This window comes from Sodiomyces alkalinus, assembly GCF_003711515.1.
Source record: "Sodiomyces alkalinus F11 unplaced genomic scaffold SODALscaffold_10, whole genome shotgun sequence".
In the NCBI taxonomy this organism is placed as follows: Eukaryota; Fungi; Ascomycota; class Sordariomycetes; order Glomerellales; family Plectosphaerellaceae; genus Sodiomyces; species Sodiomyces alkalinus.
In genome coordinates this window covers 1,164,059-1,182,322 of record NW_021167088.1, presented here as the reverse complement: position 1 = coordinate 1,182,322, position 18,264 = coordinate 1,164,059, and the positions used below count along the sequence as shown (strand labels likewise).

Sequence of the window (18,264 nt, the reverse complement as noted above, 5' to 3'; positions counted from 1 at the left end):
TGGTAAGTATATAACTTGTCGTCTCGAAATGAATCGGTCTATCCGTATTTGCTGGCCGATATTCGAGAATCTCGTAATTTAATGGTGCGTATCGAGGTGCCTATACAGAGAATTTGACAGGACTTTATATACACAGTTAGTAGTATGAATTTGTACTGTTAGCACCGTGTACCCAGCGCTGCGTTCAATATGACGCAGGAAGGGTACCTAGGCGGAAGGTGACTCCTATGACTCCCATTCTTGCCCGATAATTTGCCGGATGAGGGGTCTGGACAGAAACCCCCACATTGAGCACGAGACTGCACCACCACCGAGATTTGGGAAATTCAACCGCAAACCAGAAGCCAGCTTGCCGTCACCGCCCGAGATAACAATTTCTCACCATTTGCTTTTTTTTTTTTCTTTTTTCTTTTTTTCTTCTCCCCTCCTCAGCTTTTTATATCGCCGATCCATAAACTCCCCCATCGATCTTTTTTTGCAAGACAATCTTCTATCAACTTCGTCATTCATACTGCATCATACCACGCCATTTAGCAATTTAGCCTGCGTAATTGAATCGACTTCTCCTACCCGCTCTGCAGCCCCTCTGGCGGCCTAAAACCCCGCGACCCTCTGGGGAATGTGCCTTGGGTAGTTGCTCGTCACCTGCGTTTCTAACCCACCGAGCGAGGATGCCGCATGCACGGCGTGATCAGCTGCAAGGTTCATAGCAGCTCTAAGCCCAGACCATAGACCCTCTGCCTCCTAGCTACTCGTTGCCGACTCGCCGACCCTTGAATATGGAGGCCCAAGTATGTGACCCGTCTTTTGTTTGTTCGCCCCTCCTCGCTACTCCCTGCCTTGGACTACCTATGATGCGTTGCCTTTACTTCCATTCGTTGCCTCTTCCTCTACCATCCTCATATCATGGATCATGTTACCACTTCTGCCTCGACTGTCGGGGACGGAAAACACGAGTCCCAAAGGGGCCAATTTTGTGACTTGAGACGTTTTACGCTGACCTGCTCTTTTATCATAGATCGAGAATGCGATTGAGATTGCGTGGAATACTACCTCCGACCAGAGCCTCAAAGAGCAGGCCTACGAATTTCTCAATCAGTTGAGGGTTGAACCCCAAGGATGGCAGGCCTGCGCTTCCCTGTTTTCCAGGACACCCCGCTCCTCCGATGTCGTGCGTATGGTCTGCCTTGAGGTCGTCAACTACGCCGTCCATACGCAACGCCTCGATCCCCAGAGCTTAGCCTACCTCAAGCAGACCCTTCTCGAATACGCACGTCAGGTATACGGGCCCGGTCACCAGGAACATATCGATCCTCCCGCCCTGCAGAACAAGCTCTCCCAGACGTTGACCTACCTGTTCGTCTTCCTTTACACTGATGGATGGGAGTCCTTTATCGAGGACTTCCTGGCCATGACCCGGTCGCCCGATGGTGCTCAACAGGATAATGTGACCGGTGTCATCTTCTACCTCCGCATCCTTGGCTCCATCCATGACGAGATTGCCGATCTACTTCTCACTAGAAACACCAACGATGCGAAACGCAATATGGAGCTGAAGGACCAGCTGAGGGGGCGCGACATCCAAATGATCGCCCAGTCGTGGAAGGAACTTTTGGCACTGTACTCGGGCCGGCACGATGCCATTGTCGAGACCATCATGAAGGTCATTGCCAAGTGGGTCAGCTGGATGGACATATCCCTCGTCGTCAACCAAGAGATGCTCAACCTTCTGCTTCCTGTGGTTGGAAGAACAACTCCTGACGGTCGCGAGGACAAGGTCAGAGATGCCGCCATCGACACCCTTACCGAGATTATCGGCAAGAAGATGAAAGGTCCTGAGAAGATGGAGCTGCTGTCGTTTCTCAACCTGCGGGACATCATCGCCCAGCTGATCGCCAGCCCCCCTTTGAGCGAACTAAAGTCGACTCCTAAATACGACACCGATCTTGCCGAGGCTGTCGCCAAGCTCGTGAACACCGCCATGGCCGATATCGTCCGTGCGCTCGAGGACGGCCAGTTGGACGACGACACCCGCCGCAGGGCCGAGCAGCACCTACACGACTACCTCCCCTTCCTCTTGCGGTTTTTCGCCGATGAATATGATGAGATCTGCTCGACCGTCATCCCATCCCTGACCGATCTTCTCACCTTACTGCGCAAGGCGGGCAGTCTGCCGCCCAACTACTCCGATATGCTCCCGCCCATCCTCAACGGCATCATTTCTAAGATGAGATATGACGAAACGTCCAATTGGGGCCACGAGGACGAGCAGACGGACGAGGCCGAATTCCAGGAACTGCGGAAGAGGCTGCAAGTGTTGCAAAAGACTGTCGCCGCTGTCGACCAGAACCTGTACATCGATGTCTTGAGCAACCTCGTGGGCGAGACCTTCCAGAGGCTCGACCAGCAAGGATCTCAAATGGATTGGAGAGATCTCGATCTTGCCCTCCACGAAATGTTCCTCTTTGGCGAACTCGCATTGCCCAACCAGGGCCTGAGCTCGAAGAGCCAGCCATCGGGCACCGCTGCCGAGAGGCTGGCGATCATGATGGAGAAGATGGTAGCGTCTGGTCAGTATACCTACCCCCATGGGCCAAGAAAGACGGAGAGAGGATGTACGAGAGGATGTACTAACACCTGAAGCAGGCATTGCCAGTTTCCCCCACCCGGCGATTCGGCTACAGTATATGGAGATCTGTGTCCGCTATTGGCAGATCTTCGATGCACGCCAAGAATATATCCCGCGCGTACTAGAAGACTTCGTCAGACTAGTCCATGATGATCATGTTCGCATCAAGACGCGTTCATGGTACCTGTTCCATCGATTCGTCAAGCACCTCAGGGCCCAAGTCGGCAACGTGGCTGAGACCATCATTCAGTCCATCAGCGATCTGCTTCCGATTAAAGCAGAGGTCCCGGAGAACGACGCAGACGATGACATGTCCTCGGACGAATCGGATCATTCAGCTGACGCCCTCTTTACGAGCCAGCTCTATCTTTTTGAGGCAATCGGCTGCATATCCTCTACCGGCAGCACGCCCGCCGACAAGCAAGCGCTATACGCCCGCCTGGTTATGGAACCGCTGTTCCGCGACATCGAATCTCACCTGCCCAAGGCCAGGTCGGGCGATGCCCAGGCCATGCTCCAGATTCACCACGTCATCATGGCGCTCGGGACTCTTGCCCACGGCTTTTCCGACTGGGCTCCAGGCAGTACCTCCAGCCAGCAACGCCCCCCTCCTGACAAGCTTGTGTCCGAGGAGTTTTCCCGCGCCGCCGAGGCCATCCTCGTCGCGCTTCGGGAACTGAACAGTTCTGCCGACATTCGCACCGCTTGCCGCTCCTCCTTTTCGAAGCTCCTCGGCGTGCTGGGATCCGCAGTACTCCCCCAGCTACCCCAGTGGATCGAGGGATTCCTTTCCCAGAGCTCTTCAAAAGACGAGATGGCCATGTTCCTGCGTCTTCTGGATCAGGTCGTCTACGGCTTCAAAACTGAGATCTTCAACGTTCTGAACCTATTGTTAACCCCTCTGCTGCAACGAGTCTTTGGCGGGCTCTCTGAACCCATCAACGGTACCGACGACGAGATACAGCTGGGCGAACTGCGAAGAGAGTACCTGTCCTTCATCTCCGTGCTTTTGAACAACGACCTGGAGGCCGTTTTCATCAGCGAGACCAACCAGGCCTTCTTCGATCCCATGATCTCGTCCGTGATTTCGCTCGGCCGGACGCTCGAAGGGAACCTGACCCAGAGCCGTCTTGCCTTTGGCGTCCTGATTCGCATGGCCAGTGTCTGGGGTGGTCCCGACGTCGCTACCATCTCCAACAACCCATCGACGACGGGCTCGCCGAAACCCGCGATTCCCGGATTTGACCAATTCATGATTGACCGCTTCCATCCCCTGTGCTGGGAGGTTCTTCGGGATCCGCAGTTCAAGCCGGCCTCGGACGCGCAGAGCAAGCAAGTCTTGAACGAGATTGCCTCTCTCCAGCAAGTCATCTACACGAAGACGGGCGACATGTTCATCCAGAACCTCCGATCCTCCCTATTCCCCCACCTGGGTATGGACGGCACCGAATACCTCCGCTCCATGACTACTTCGACGGACAAGAAACAGTTTGCGACATACCTCCAGGGGATTTGGAAAAGCTGGAGGACATAATGGTGTAGCAAAATAAAACGAGAAGTCCAAGGCGTTGTGGTGAAAGAACGAAGAGGAGCCATCCCACGAGGCTGGGGACCGAAAAGAGGTGGTAAGTTGTTTTATCAGGATTCTCAGTGGTGAACCTGCGTAGGTCGCCTGTGTTGTTCGATGATCTCAGGATTATTTCCCCCATGATGGATAGAGATGGGCCAGCCCGGTCAGCGCGCTCTTTGGAAGAATGCAGGCCAAAAAGCTGGATACCCGTGTAGTTGGCGTCCTGTCTGGCGATCTACACACTGCCATTGTAGGGCGAAAGTGGATGATGAGAAAATAGCATAATAGACTTGATGCAAAGACTAGATGTCGAGCGCAGTTATGACTGCGTACACGAAGAGGGGTTTAATTACCTCCTACCCATTCTAGAGGGAAGCCAGGAGTCGACTCTTGGTGGACTCCCTAAACCAAAGAAATTAAGAAGTTTCCATGCCCGGGCTTCATCGTATTACATACATACCCAAGGGCCTAGGTTCTCTCCTCTTCCCACAGCGAAGCTGGATATCTCCTTGAGAAGATACCACATCGGGGACGCTAATACGCCACAAATAACGAGAAGACGGAGAGCAAGGTGCCCTACCTATTGTATGTGAAAATGTATGTAGACACTCTCTATCCCGTGATCAACGCCCTACCAACTAGCTCCCTTCATGGATCGAGACAGCTAGATATAAATACAAGCCCAGCAGCCCAAAAAGGCAATAAAACAACCAGGTCCCGGGACGCTGCGAAAGGCCCTAGCAGACGCGAACGCCGCAGACCTCGACGCCTTTACCCTCAATCCGGGCCTCCCGCGAGAAATACCGCTCCACAAGCTCCCTGACGAACGCAGCGTCATGGGCGCTCCAGACATCGAGACCCATGTGTTCCAAGTCGTGACCGTGGAGGTGGACGACGGGCCGGCGGTCTTCTTCCTCCTCGTCCTCCTCGTCCTCCTCGCCCCTACCGCGGAGTGCCCCGGCCCGCAACGGGGTCTCCTCTCCCATATCTTCGGCCTCGCCCCGAGTGGGCCCTTCGTCCTCCTCGTCGTCGACGTACGGAGAAGCGGGACCCGCAGACTCGACAAAGTCTCCCAGCACGGTGAAGATCTGCGTGGTGAGGCGGTGGAAGTAGGCGATGATGGCCAGTTCAGTGACGGCCTGGTCAGCCTCCTCGACGTCGTCGCCCGGAGCGGACGGGACGGGTCGGCGGACTCTGGGGGATGAGAAAGAATCAGCCATCCCCTGTTGTTGGAACGCGGCGCGCGGGTCGCTGGGACTCGGACTCCTGGCGGTGGTGGCCGCGGCGGTCTGCGGCGGCGGCGGCGGCGCCGCGAGATCCGCGAGAAGCGAGGCGTCGAACGAAGCTTCCTCCTGGGCATCGCTGCGTCCTTGCTCGCCTGCGCTGGCCCACCAGAGGAAGCCGCTGTATGCCAGCTCCGTCCAGCTCACGGGCTCGACGGCCTTGTCGAACGCTTCGTCCGAGAAAGAGGCGACGGTGGGTTTGGGGGAGGGGGTGCTCGTCTGGTTGGCGCTGGTAGGCGAAGCGGCGGGAGACGTCGGCGACCTGGTAGGCAGGCGGTTCAGTCCGTCGACGAGCGTGCGGAAGCGACGCAGATCGCGCTGCGTGGCCTTCAAGGGCACGCCGCGTGGGCATTCGATGGTCGGCCAGATTTTGTCTCGGGCCTGCGATGAATGAGGCGGGGGCATGGTTATGAGCATGTCCCACAGGTCGTCTTTCACGGCGAGAATGCTATCGGTCGTGCAGGCGACCCATCCGGTGGAAAAGTCGTCGTCGATGGCCTCCTCGGGGTTAGAGAGCCGGCGCTTTGATGCCGCGTACTCCTCCTGGAGGGATGTTATATCATGTATACCGATGGCGAAAAGTGGACGGAGGCGCTGGGATGGAGCTGTGGTGTCTAGCATGTCGATTACGGAGGAGGGGATGTTGGCGAGAACAGAGATGTTGTACACTAGACGAGATGTTAGGCGAAGTGGGAAATGGGAGAATAGGAGCTATTCGGAGGCGCACCGAAATTGCAGACTTCGTGAATGGGCGCATGGCAAGAAAGCAAGATGCGTTTCCGAAGCAGCGCGGCCCGGTGTATGGGGAAAATCAGAGGCCCGAAGGTGTCGAGAAGGTTCGTCAGGCTCCAGGCCGGGTGATAAGGCGAAAGCCTCTGACCCGACGGGAGTAGCGCAGTGCCATCCGATGCCGAGCGGCTCCTGCTATGACTTCTCTGCAATCTGGCGGCCAGCGCACTGACGAGAGGCGACTCGGGGGGCATGTCATTCTGGGGGGCGTCTTGACCTGTGTCATCGCGGGCACTGTTCTTTGCCCAGTATGCCTCGAGAAGGTGTACCCTGGTGCGATCCTCGGCAAGTTTTCTGAAGTAGGCAAATCAGGCGTCAGCTAGGTCACTCAATCGCATAACGATATAGATGTCTCTGTCTTTTTGAACCCAATGGAGTACTCACGTAGCCAAGTCATCCAAACCTCGGGCATGCCTCCAAGCTCTCCCTAGACGGCCATAGGTCAAGGGGACCAGGATGCCGACGGCAATCATACGGGCGTTACGGCTCCCTTCCTCCTCGCAAGGCATGTTGACGAATGCGCTGAGACCCGCATATTCGCGCTCGTGGACGAAGTAGATGAGGTCATTGGGGACGGTGTGCAGGCCAGAGGGTAGACACTTGTACTCGACAACACCGTCGAGATCCACGCCTGGCACGGCGCGTTTCCAGGATATAGTATAGCCGGCCCTGACGTCGAAATCGACGAGAAAGAGAGCAGAGATGGGAGGTAGGTCGGGAAGCGGGCCGGTGGAGGGACCGATGGAGAGGCGGCGCGTGGAGAGAGGTGATCTGCTTCGACGAGCGGCCATGATGGGGATCGCGGGGTGGTCGCTTTCAAAGGTCGAAGCTGGTCATGATATGCGCCGACGAGCTAGGAGAAGACTACAAATAGAAGTTATTCGATGGGGGCTCCTGGGCTATTGTTGCCCGGCAAATCAATTATCGATGGTTCTGAGGAGGTTGCGATGGCTGGTTGAATGATTTGGTAAGCTTCACGGTCGACGTTGCACAAAGCTAGGACACTAGGGTTGACTAAGCTCGAGTCACGATTACGATAAGATACTACGATAAGATACTCCAGTTCAGTACCTAGGTACTTCGTATGAGAGACCCTCGAAGACATGTGTTAGTCAACATCAGTCAAAAAAGATTACATTAAGTTCTTTCAAATTCAACATAAAGTTAGCAGCTAGCCAACTAAGATCTCCATTCACCACGAACAGCTTCACTATTTGGTTGGTGTATGCTCTGCGGCGTGACATGTCCGATAGCCTCACATTGAGTGAGGTGGCTTGGAACACACTCCTGTTCTTTAGTAATCATTTCACTGGTGTTATGTTCCAGGTACCTTTTTAGTGGGTTTGTTGTCACTATTGTTGGGGAAAGTGGAGACTGCACCTCGGCACAACATCGTCATGTGGAGGGTAAAAAGCCAATGAAAGTCTGCTCTCTCGATCTTCTATCCCACCAAAAATCCTGTATGGATACTTCGTAATTCGTACATCGGTCAAGCCGGTGACTGACTTGCTCCGTACAGCTGTCCCACCAATTAAGCCACATTGAGCCACCTGGTCGGTGTCGGTGTGCGAGTTCGTCCTCTGTTCTTTTTTCAGCCAGCCTCAAAGCAACGCCTTGCCTTCTCTTCGCATATGGCATTGTCTTGCTTCCTCTTTCTGTTTTGCGACGCCTTTCTTTCTTTTTGATGTATATGTACTAGCAATCTCTCTTCACAGGGCTTGTCCTCCCCTTCTTCTCCGTCCTCTTTATCCCGTGCCCCGCCCCTTTGTCCTGCTCGTCGAAACCCCCACCCCCAGTGCTCGAGGCCTTGAAGCCACCAGGACAGCGTCCGACAACCCGAAAGCCTCGTTCCAAAGAAAGACAAAAAGACAAAGTCGAGCCCGACCTCACCTTCGCCTCGAGTCCCGGCAGTTACCGGCCAACGTAGCCGCCATGGCCCTGGGCTACCTCTACAACTTCCTCGTGGGCTACGTCGGTCTCACCGTTGGCCTCTACATGCTGTCCTTCGTAGTCCCGCGGGCGGCCTTCGTCGCCCGCATCCTTGCGTCCTACATATCGCTGATCATCTGCGCCCTCTACGGCGTCTTCGCCTCCATCTTCCTCCGCCTCGTCGGCGAGCCGGGCATCTCGCAATGGGCCGTTGGCCGGAGCTTCAAGCACGCCATGCTCCTCACCGCGGGTGTCACCTTCGAGATGGACGACCCGAAGAACATCCTCGACACCACCCGCCCGGCCGTCTTCGTCGGCAACCACCAGACCGAGCTCGACGTCCTCATGCTCGGCTGCCTCTTCCCCAAATACTGCAGCGTCACCGCCAAGGCCTCGCTCCGCAACATACCTTTCCTCGGCTGGTTCATGTCCCTCAGCGGCACCATCTTCCTCGACCGCAAGAACGCCAAGGACGCCCGCGATGCCATGGCTGGTGCCGCCAGCCAGATCAGGGAGCGGCGCCAGAGCGTCTACATGTTCCCCGAGGGCACCCGCAGCTACGCCAAGGATCCTATCCTCCTCCCCTTCAAGAAGGGCGCGTTCCATCTCGCCGTCCAGGCTGGCGTTCCCATCGTCCCTTGCGTCGTTGCCAACTATAGTCACGTTCTCTGGGTTAAGGGCCTCGTTTTTAACTCTGGACGCATCCCCGTCAAAGGTAAACCACCTTGAAGAGAATTCCCCCCCCCCGGCGGTCTCTTTGGATATTATTCTTTTTCTCCTTGCAAAGAAGCGTTGTAACGACATGTACTGACGAGCGAAAACCTGCAGTCTTGGATCCCATCCCCACCACTGGTCTTACCGCCGCCGATGTCGACGCGCTGACAAACACAACACGGGAATTGATGCTGAAAGAGTTGGTTGCCTTGACCGAGAAAGCACAGGGCCGTCCCATGGCCGTGCCTGCTGCCAACAGCACCACATAGGGCACACCGGTCGCATAGACCGCATAGGTCACTTCAACAAGCGAGGTCGGTCAAATTCCGACCGCGTCATGTTAGTAAAGAATGTTCCCAAGGCGTTGGCAGGGGGGGCACGGCGGCATAGCTCGAAAGTCGGGCATGAGCATGATATGGGCATCTTGATACCCCTATAGAGGATGCTTTCTCTCTTCCAGTCTCTGGCGGCAAATGAGGGGTGACTTTTTCTCCCGACTTGTCATCCATGACAGTTTTTTTGGCGAAGAGCGTAGAATCTTAGGTGGTTTGATATTACGTAGCCTTTTGAATACATTTCTAGTTTGATGGATGCTTTCTTTTCCCCAAATCTTCTGGTCTTCCTGGATTCGTATGGTTGAGAGCTGGGCCTACGTATTTGGGCCATTCATTGGACGTGAAGTGTTCACAGTTAAGTGATAGTCACAGTACCGAAACTATTTCTGTTGCTTTTTTGTTCTTTCCTCTGCCCAGCAGATGCTTCGCAGCCTGCGGCAGGAGTGAGCTTCTACTCATGAATGCGTGTCCCCTAGACGACCGCAGACTGGACGCGCGACGCGAACATTCCAATCGGCGCATAGCACTAGCCGGCTAATTAACACATGAACGGCGTGCCTCCCGGTCCGAAATGACGTATATGTATTGATGTGTTAGTGGCCAGAAGTTTAACTCTTCTTCCAGTTAGTTCCCAAGCCCCGCGCCTAATGATGCCGGCATTCAAGGGCGGCAAGTTGCAGGGAATGGTTCCGGGGCCAGTTCTACGGAGTGCGAAGCACTCCGTACTTTTGGTTCTCCATTCCACCAAACAACGCAGTCGGGTAGAACAGTTATGTTATTCCGCACTCATACTAGAGGGTGACCAGTCGGAGAGCTTTTGTATCCATACTTCGTATACATCCGTCAGTCCAAATCCAGACAGACACTTGATATCAGTCCGGACGTTCGGTATTTCACACGAGTGGGAAACCTTACACATTGTGGACGGGATATCGACCATGGTGTGATGGAAAAAATTAGAAGCATGGAGTGGAGGCATCAACCGTAGACAGACAAGTTAAGGGTTAATAAGGCGGAACCGCTAGTTCACTGATCAGATGGCATCGAGCCGGTGGACACAGGTAGAGCTAGACGTGCGCAAGGTTCTGAACATCTGGATCTTCAAGCATTGTGGACAAATGGCTGTCAAAGTCCCTTGCCACTTCTGCCCACCCGCCAGCCCGATATACTCCCCGTGCTCTATCCGCCGTTGCTCGTTTTCGTGGTTCAGGAGACCATTCGTCGCCGGATCCACAGTTGGTAAGTCCTTCACAAATCCCACCAGATCTCCCGGGGCAGCAAGGGGGTTTCCCACGGGCGTGATATCATACCGAGAGTCAACGATGAAGTTTCTCTTGTATAAATCGGTGCGAGAGAGGGGAAACAACGCCTAGCAGAAAATACAATGTTGTCCAGCCTCTTTCAGCCTAGCCGAAGAGGCGTTGATTGATCCGAGGATCGCATCTGCGCGTCTTATAATGCTTATAATCCGAGGAAGTGAATGGCCAACATCTGAACGTATGTTGTAGTTCGAAGACCCACTCATTGACCTCGAACTTCCACATGTCTTTGTAGGCTGGTGGCTTTTACAAAAAAGAGGTTGATTTGATCGAGTAGATACGGTCAATGAAGCGGAGAATTGCCATCTTCTTCCGTTTTTCGCCTCTCACCATGAACACAGTTTTATTCGACCGCATTGACGGTTGACAGCATGGTTTTCTGAAGCACTTACCCCTCTCGAGTTACCAACCGATCCAGGTTTTCGGGAACGGCTTCCAGCAACGCTCTCGCCTGTGTGCCTGAAATCATCACCCACACCGGTTTTCATGCAGAATCGACGTCATGATGACTGACGATGCCGCGACCAAGGACGTTGAATCCGTCGGAACGGGGGTTTGGGTTTAATTAACAGACCCCCGTTCGTCAAAACAACCCAACACATTATCGCGATATTCCCGAAGGAACCCAAAAACATGCTTGGTAATAAATTGAAGCCCTAACTTTAAATGAAAGGGCCCAAGTCAAATATTTGTAAGACCACTCAACAAATCACTCAACTTTCTTCATCGGTCCAGACCAATGGATCGGCATTTCGCATCATGGGAAAGTTGAACCATTTGGAGCCGTCACCAGCTTCTAGGCCAGGAGGACTCCACGTGGGCGTAGAAACCCAAGCAAGGTGTGAGTGCCTCATCAGGAAGGAGACGGGAGGCTCACCCCATCCGTCCAAGACGTACGTTGGAATCTCCACTCCGTGCACCTTTTGTACAGTGTATGGACGCACGTCAACAAATCCGAAGCACCGTACGGAGTAAGTATCCACCAGGTCAGACAGGAGCCCTAAATGCAGGTACAAGCTCGGTGGTAGCGCATCACGGCAGAGAGAACGGGATCGCGTGGAGTAGTGTTGCGGAAGTGCGGACGGCTGGGGCAGCGCTCGGACGGGCGTCTCACCTTAATAGTCCACGTTATGAAAGGAGCTGAAATTGGTTTGTGGACCATGCGTGGTTTTTTCCTTTTTCCTTTTTTTTTCTCTTCTTCTTTGTTTTTGCATTGTTATCCTCTCACCCCGACAACCGCATTGCTGTATTTGGAACAGCCGAGGCAAAGGCGGGGAGAGACGGGGAAAGTCAAGGGGCTGCGAATAGGAACAGACTGAATACGCTGACGCACCGCACCGCACCGCACCGCACCGCCTCGATGCCCCTCTTTTTCTCACCCGTCGCTGCATGTGTAAACCAGTCTTCGGACGGCATTTGCCGTATCACGACCTTGTAACCAGCTACTAGGTACTGAGTAATTCCTCTGCACAGCGATGTTGGATTGATACGAGAGCTTCAAGAAACCAGCAAGAGAAGAGAATATAACGTGTAGCACTGAGATATATATCATGAGTTGCTTCGTCCACGTATCACCACCTGCAGTGTCTCATCGTATCGTCACGGTACCACGGTACCACATATATTAGATTGTCCAAGGTAACCTCGTAACATTGGATGTACTACCTTACGTAAATGGGAGAGGGAAAAACAAGAAGAAGAAAGTATTACATATTCGTGAAGAGAAAGAAGACAAAGAAGAGCCGATGTGAGAGTGAAAAGGCGAAGAGACATGATCCGCTTTCTTCCAAAAATACGAATACCGACCTAATAAGCAACGCTTCACCAATATCCGTACTAAAATGCAATGCAGACAAGGATGGGTGCCGTACCTGTACCTGTATGTATGCCATGGCCTCCTAGATGCCACGTCCCTGCTACCTTAGGTACTCTACCGGTATTCGTTGTCAGGTTCTGGTGTTCTGTTTTTCGGGCCCCGACCCCGACTCCCGCTCACCCACAGCATCATCCATCCCATTGTCATAGCCCATAACCCCCCCTGGTCGCCCAAACCCCTGTCGTGGAAAGCCGTGAACGATTCCTCCCCTCTGGGAAGACGCCATCGGTTTCTATTCGTCCACAGGCTCAACTCTCCACCATGTCCCAGATCGAAGCATCGCCCAGATATTACCCAATGCCTGCCTGCCTTTACGTTGTATGTACCTACCGTTGTACCGAGTACAAGGATGGTGAGGAGGAAGGAAAAAAAAAAGGAAAAGAAAAAAAAAAGGAAAAGAAAAAAAAAAGGAAAAGAAAAAAAAAAGGAAAAGAAAAAAAAAAGAAAGAAAAGAAAACGCGCCCGGGTCTGGGTCCGGGTCCTGCCCAAACTAAGGTACCTTAATAAGGTACGGAGTAGGTACCTCTTGGTAATACCCATAAGTTGTATGCATCGTCCTCCGCTTCCCCATCCCAACTTTTAACCGTCTGGTTGCCCCCTCCCTTCCGCCTGCCTGATCGTCTTCTACCGTTGGCTCGTCATCTTTCTCTTCTCCCTTCCTTTCCATCCCTTGCCGGATCCGCCTCCTACTCCTAAAACCCCCCCCCCAAAAAATCCTACTTACTGTAGTCTCTCGTTTTCTTGTTTGCTTCCTTCGATGCTCACGGATTCTCTCGCTTATTCACTCCCTCATCCAACCAACAACACTCCCGTTACGAAAATAGCAATAGCCTTACAGCCACTTACATACGGCCCCCATCTCGGTCCTTCTTTGCGGAGTAATCTCGAGAATCGCATACACGCAGAATCCAACTCGAGGAGGGAACCATAGTTGTTCCCCTGTATACTGCTCGTAAACCGCCGCTCTTTTACACTGACACGGACCGTCTGTCGACAACTGATCTTTTGACCGCCCACTTCTCTTCATCAACTGCGTCGCCGTCGACTGCATATCCCACTACCATCTTAGACATCCGCACACTGAGTCTTGGGGAGCCGGGGGCGAAAGCTCCCTGGGTTTTGTCTTGCCTGTCTTGAAATACCCGCCTCAAGACCCCTCGCTACCACTATATCAGCCTCTCAAAGGGACTCCGAAAAGTATCGCGAAAAGTATCGACCTGCGAAAAGATGCACGCTCTTCGGCTTCTGCCCCTGGCGGCGGGTACAGTCGCCTGTCTTTCCACGGCCGCCATGCTGGCCGTTCACCTGATCCTTGCCGTCCACCTCGCCCGAGCCCCGTCAGTTCGCATCACGTCGATTGTGTCAGGGTCATTGGATGGCGTTCTTTTGGTTGTTCTGGGGTTGGGACTGTTCCGCGTCGTGAGACGTAATGGTTCGATCCGCCAATTTAGGATGTTGTCTGGGGTCAGCGCTCTTCTCTGCGCATTGGCAGCCGCCACCTCCGTCGCCACTACCGTTATGCTCGGCAATGCACGAGCCGGCTCGGCCCTTTCCATCCTGGGCGCCAGCCGGGCCACTCTCTTGATCATCTCGGCTGTCCTTCTGGGCGTGAGCGTCCTTTGCCAGCTCTTGTTCATCATTTCGCTCTACAGCAGCAAGTCCACGATGACCGGACGAGGAAGAAGGGAAGAGTACGGTAATCGGCTTCAGGCGAACATCAAAGCCGTTCGATACAGCCGCACCATCGAGGTACAGGTCTTCCCTATGGATTCCACCGCGAAGGAGTCTTCCCCCACCCCTCCGCCATCGAGCAGCGGCAAGTCAGCAGCAGAGACGATGAATTCTAGTTACGCCGCTCGCTCCATCACCTCCAGGACCCGGCTCCTTTCACTGCGAGAGAAGAACCACACCCACTCGTTCGACTCGCAATCATACAGAGAAGGCAGCACCATGACCGTAGACAGCTTCGACTCGTGGGACGTTCCGGGCATGGACCACCTCCCTAGCCGCCTCAGCGCCGCCCAGGGCTCGGCAACGCCCACACAACCACACCGTTTCCTCGAACCCATCCCGGCCAGCCCCACCACCAGCAAAGTCGCCGGCCCCGGAACAACCGTGGAGGACCTCGAACTCCCGCCGCCCGGCGTGCGCCGCAGGAGCAGGAGCTACAGCCCCGCCAGACGACCCCAACGCGACCCGTCCCTCCCGGAACCTCCGGGCGAAGCGCACATCCACCCGCTCTTCCGGACCGACTCGCCGATCCCACCCCCCAACGTCACCCCCGGGACGGTAGTGACGGCGGCGCCCGATGCCGGCCGGGTGATCTCGGACCGGCAGAGCGCGCGGCGCATGCGCAGCGGCAGCCTGCCCACCACGCACGGGGGGCCCGGCCTGTCCAGCAAGAAGAACAGCTTCGACACGTTCAGCAGGACGGCTTCGGTTATGGAGATGGAGGAGGAGGCCGGGGAGGGGGAGGGGGAGGGGGAGGCGACGAGCGAAAGGGTCATGACGCCTCCTATTCCCGAATGGATCCTGAGCGCGGGTGCGAGGTCGAGCTTGGGTGTGTACGAGAGCCGAAAGCTGAAGGTGGGGGTGGGGGTGGTGGTGGTGGAGAAGAAGGACGGAGCGGCGACCACGACGGCTGGCAAGAATGACCAGCGGTAGCGTTTAGGCAGTCGATCTGATCATGCCTTGGGAGGAGGAGGAACAGGACTGATCCCCCCCCCCGCGGCGGGAGACATGCCACGCCAAGAGGCTCTTTATGACGTATTTCCTTTTTTATGTGTTTGTTTGTTTTGTTTTGGACATATTGGGTTGTATGAAGGGAGTGAAAGGTTATGACGGACGGGTCGAGGATTGATACCACTGGAAGCCGGGTTTGCTTAGCATGGCGTTGATTTAGACAAGTGCCCATCTCCTTTGACGATGGATGAGAGAGGGGCGTGGTAAAAGAAACAGGCGGTTAGACGGCAGTTAAGGATTAGGCAGGGTCAGGACATGGACAAAAAGGGCGGGGGAAAGAGACATCTCAACAGCAAAGGTCCTGCTGAAAAGAAAGACTTCTATAAGGTACTGGCTGAGTAGGAATCATTACCAGCCCGTTTTAATACTGTTACAAACACAAAAAGTAAGCGGCAAGTTCATGTATAAACGTTTGGACAGAAATGAATGATGGACTCTGCTATGAGAAAACTAATACTAGAGAAATCATTTTACAAATATTTCATCATCTCCTGCCCTCCCCAAGATACCATACCTTAAGGTACCTAGAGAGCTACCTACCTTACTCGGTAAGGTATATTTACATGTTGTGATGAAACTTCAACGACCATCATGCGCACAGCCACATTTCCCCTCCCAAGCATGGTACGTAGGTACCTTACATAAGATTTCAACCTTTGTGAGAGTACTCCCATTGTGACTAACCAGACCGCTTGATTAATCAACCCACGGAAGTAGCGAGAGAACCTAAACAAGGTGGGGTAGACATTGAGTGCACCAGCCCCAACCCCAACCCCAACCCCACCTTCCCATTATTACCCTGACCTCTCTGTTCACTTCTTGAGCAGGCTTCAGGCACCCTCACTTCGTCATCTCTTCCTCCCACCTACATAGCAAAACTTCTCGCGACCTAAGGTACTTTACACGCCAAAGTCCCGACCGTCTATTTGGGGTTCTTTTTATATTGTCGATTGCGTCGTGATATTATTTTCTCATCTATTTCTACTCGTATAATCTCTACACATATTCCAGTACTCGCGCAGCCTCAGCTGCACCCAGCCGCCAGGATGAAGGTCACCTTCAAGGTTGGGAGCTATTCCTCTGTCCTTTTCCCCGCCACATGCCACCATTCTGGCTCCAGCTTAGAGGCTGTACCATTTTATACCTCAGCATATCGCGAGCCTTCCATTTTCCAATATTTGTCGCTCTTCTCGCATTTCGTCCGTACCGTTGCTTACAACTACTGCTTTTGTGTAGGATCTTAAACAACACAAGTTCACGCTTGACCTCGAACCAACCGACCTTGTACGTCGCCCCCCCCCCCCCCCCCCCCCCCCCCCCCCCCCTTGCGAGCGAAAAACCGAGAGCGCTCCTCTGTCCCTTTGCCACGACTTGGCATTCGACTCAGAGCATCTTGTTTCCTCCGGCTTGCGACTGACCTTTCACAGATTTCTAGCGTGAAGGAGAAGATTGCACAGGAGAAGGGATGGGAGGCTAAGGACCAGAAGCTCATCTACTCTGGTAAGCGTGGTCCAGGCTGCTATCGTCATCTTTGGCGGGGGAAATTCAACCTGACAAATCTCACTAGGCAAGATTCTCAAGGATGAGGACACTGTTGAATCATACAAGATCGAGGAAAAGGGCTTTGTTGTCTGCATGGTCAACAAGGTGAGTAAGCTGAGCGCGGTTACCTTTTTCTCTTTTTTTCTTTTCTTCCCTTTGGTATTCTTTTCTTTGTACCCTCTGCTGACCATTTCGCAAAACAGCCCAAGCCCAAGCCTGCCGCCGCCCCGGCCGCCCCGGCTGCCTCCTCCTCTGCTGCCCCTGCTACCCCGGCCCAGCCCGTCGCTGCCACGCCTGCCCCCCCTGCCGCTCCTCAAGCCTCGAGCCAGGCAGCCCCGCCTTCCACCCCGACTCCTGCTGCTAGATCCGAAGCCGCCCCCGCTGACCCCGGCCTTGTTATGGGCACTCAGCGCAGCGAGGTGATTGCCAACATGGAGGCTATGGGTTTCGAGCGGACCCAGATTGACGCCGCTCTCCGCGCTGCCTTCTACAATCCCGACCGTGCCGTCGAGTATTTGCTGACTGTAAGGCTACCACTACCACACTACCACACATGCTACCCAGGGCGCCGTAACGTGCCTAACCTATATTGTTTTTCTTCCTCTTGACTAGGGCATCCCCGACAACATCCAACAAGAACGGCAACGTCAGGACGAGCCTCCTCAGCCCCCCCCCGCCGCCGCCGCCGCCGCCGTCCCCGCCGCCGCCGCCCAGCCCGCCGCGCCCTCCGGCAATAACGATAATGAAAATGTGAACCTCTTCGATCTTGCTGCTCAGCGGAGCACTGCTGGACGAGGCGCCGCCGGCGGTGCTGCCAGTCTGGGCGATGCCGCTGCTCAGACCGGTGGCGCTGGCAATGGCCTGGATTTCCTGCGCCACAACGCCCAGTTCCAACAACTCCGTCAGGTCGTCCAGCAACAGCCGCAGATGCTCGAGCCTATTCTTCAGCAGCTCGGTGCAGGCAACCCACAGCTCGCCCAACTGATTGCCGCCCACCCTCAACGGTTCATCGAGCTCCTCAGCGAGGAAGGCGATGACGATGTTCCCCTGCCTCCAGGTGCTCAGGCTATTAGCGTGACAGAGGAGGAGCGGGATGCGATCGACCGCGTAAGACTTTCCCCCCATACTAAACCCCCACCTCGCTCCTCGTATCGCACAGAAGCTAACATGATAATTACGGTAGCTCTGTGGTCTGGGTTTCGACCGCGATCAAGCCATCCAAGCCTACTTTGCCTGCGACAAAAATGAGGAGCTTGCCGCGAACTTCCTTTTCGACCAACCAGACGATGACGATGACAGACCCCAGGGAGGGAACAACTAAATGGATCGAGACACGGCGTTTAATGAATTCTACGAAGGTTTGCGCGCTGGATTCCACCAACGGAAAGGGCCACTGGGCACCATGGCTTTGTCCTTGTGGCTTTAGGGATACGCCTCGCCAGGGAGAGGGTATCTATCCATTTTTGTACGCTGCCACGTAGGGTCGAATTTGCGGCAGTTGCTTCTTCAGGGTTCCTTTCTGATAGCCACTCCATG

The 18,264-nt window shown here is 54.5% G+C and overlaps 5 protein-coding genes across 5 annotated transcripts; 4 read left to right on the top strand and 1 right to left on the bottom strand.

Moving 5' to 3' along the window:
* The first annotated feature begins 482 nt into the window (after positions 1-482).
* Positions 483-4,612, top strand: SODALDRAFT_381284 (Xpo1-domain-containing protein). Its single transcript, XM_028615158.1, has 3 exons — positions 483-791; positions 1,019-2,570; positions 2,647-4,612. The coding sequence occupies exons 1-3, from the start codon at positions 780-782 to the stop codon at positions 4,161-4,163; spliced, it is 3,081 nt and encodes a 1,026-aa protein (XP_028463818.1). The 5' UTR covers positions 483-779; the 3' UTR covers positions 4,164-4,612.
* Positions 4,585-7,090, bottom strand: SODALDRAFT_328395 (hypothetical protein). The gene is made up of 3 exons (XM_028610680.1): positions 6,656-7,090; positions 6,210-6,565; positions 4,585-6,150 (listed from the first exon to the last, which is right to left on the bottom strand). The coding sequence occupies exons 1-3, from the start codon at positions 7,060-7,062 to the stop codon at positions 4,937-4,939; spliced, it is 1,977 nt and encodes a 658-aa protein (XP_028463817.1). The 5' UTR covers positions 7,063-7,090; the 3' UTR covers positions 4,585-4,936.
* Positions 7,091-7,757: 667 nt separating this feature from the next.
* SODALDRAFT_328394 (1-acyl-sn-glycerol-3-phosphate acyltransferase beta) lies at positions 7,758-9,507 on the top strand. Its single transcript, XM_028610679.1, has 2 exons — positions 7,758-8,915; positions 9,029-9,507. Exons 1-2 carry the CDS (start codon positions 8,204-8,206, stop codon positions 9,181-9,183), a joined length of 867 nt encoding a protein of 288 aa, XP_028463816.1. The 5' UTR covers positions 7,758-8,203; the 3' UTR covers positions 9,184-9,507.
* A 4,164-nt stretch (positions 9,508-13,671) lies between these two features.
* On the top strand, positions 13,672-15,108 carry SODALDRAFT_320474 (hypothetical protein; the record flags this gene model as incomplete). Its single annotated transcript, XM_028609538.1, has 1 exon — positions 13,672-15,108. One exon carries the CDS (start codon positions 13,672-13,674, stop codon positions 15,106-15,108), a length of 1,437 nt encoding a protein of 478 aa, XP_028463815.1.
* Positions 15,109-16,232: 1,124 nt separating this feature from the next.
* Positions 16,233-18,049, top strand: SODALDRAFT_337204 (UV excision repair protein Rad23; the record flags this gene model as incomplete). The annotated part of the gene is made up of 7 exons (XM_028612659.1): positions 16,233-16,250; positions 16,423-16,470; positions 16,614-16,686; positions 16,754-16,833; positions 16,932-17,252; positions 17,341-17,835; positions 17,912-18,049. The coding sequence occupies 7 exons, from the start codon at positions 16,233-16,235 to the stop codon at positions 18,047-18,049; spliced, it is 1,173 nt and encodes a 390-aa protein (XP_028463814.1).
* Positions 18,050-18,264: the final 215 nt, after the last annotated feature.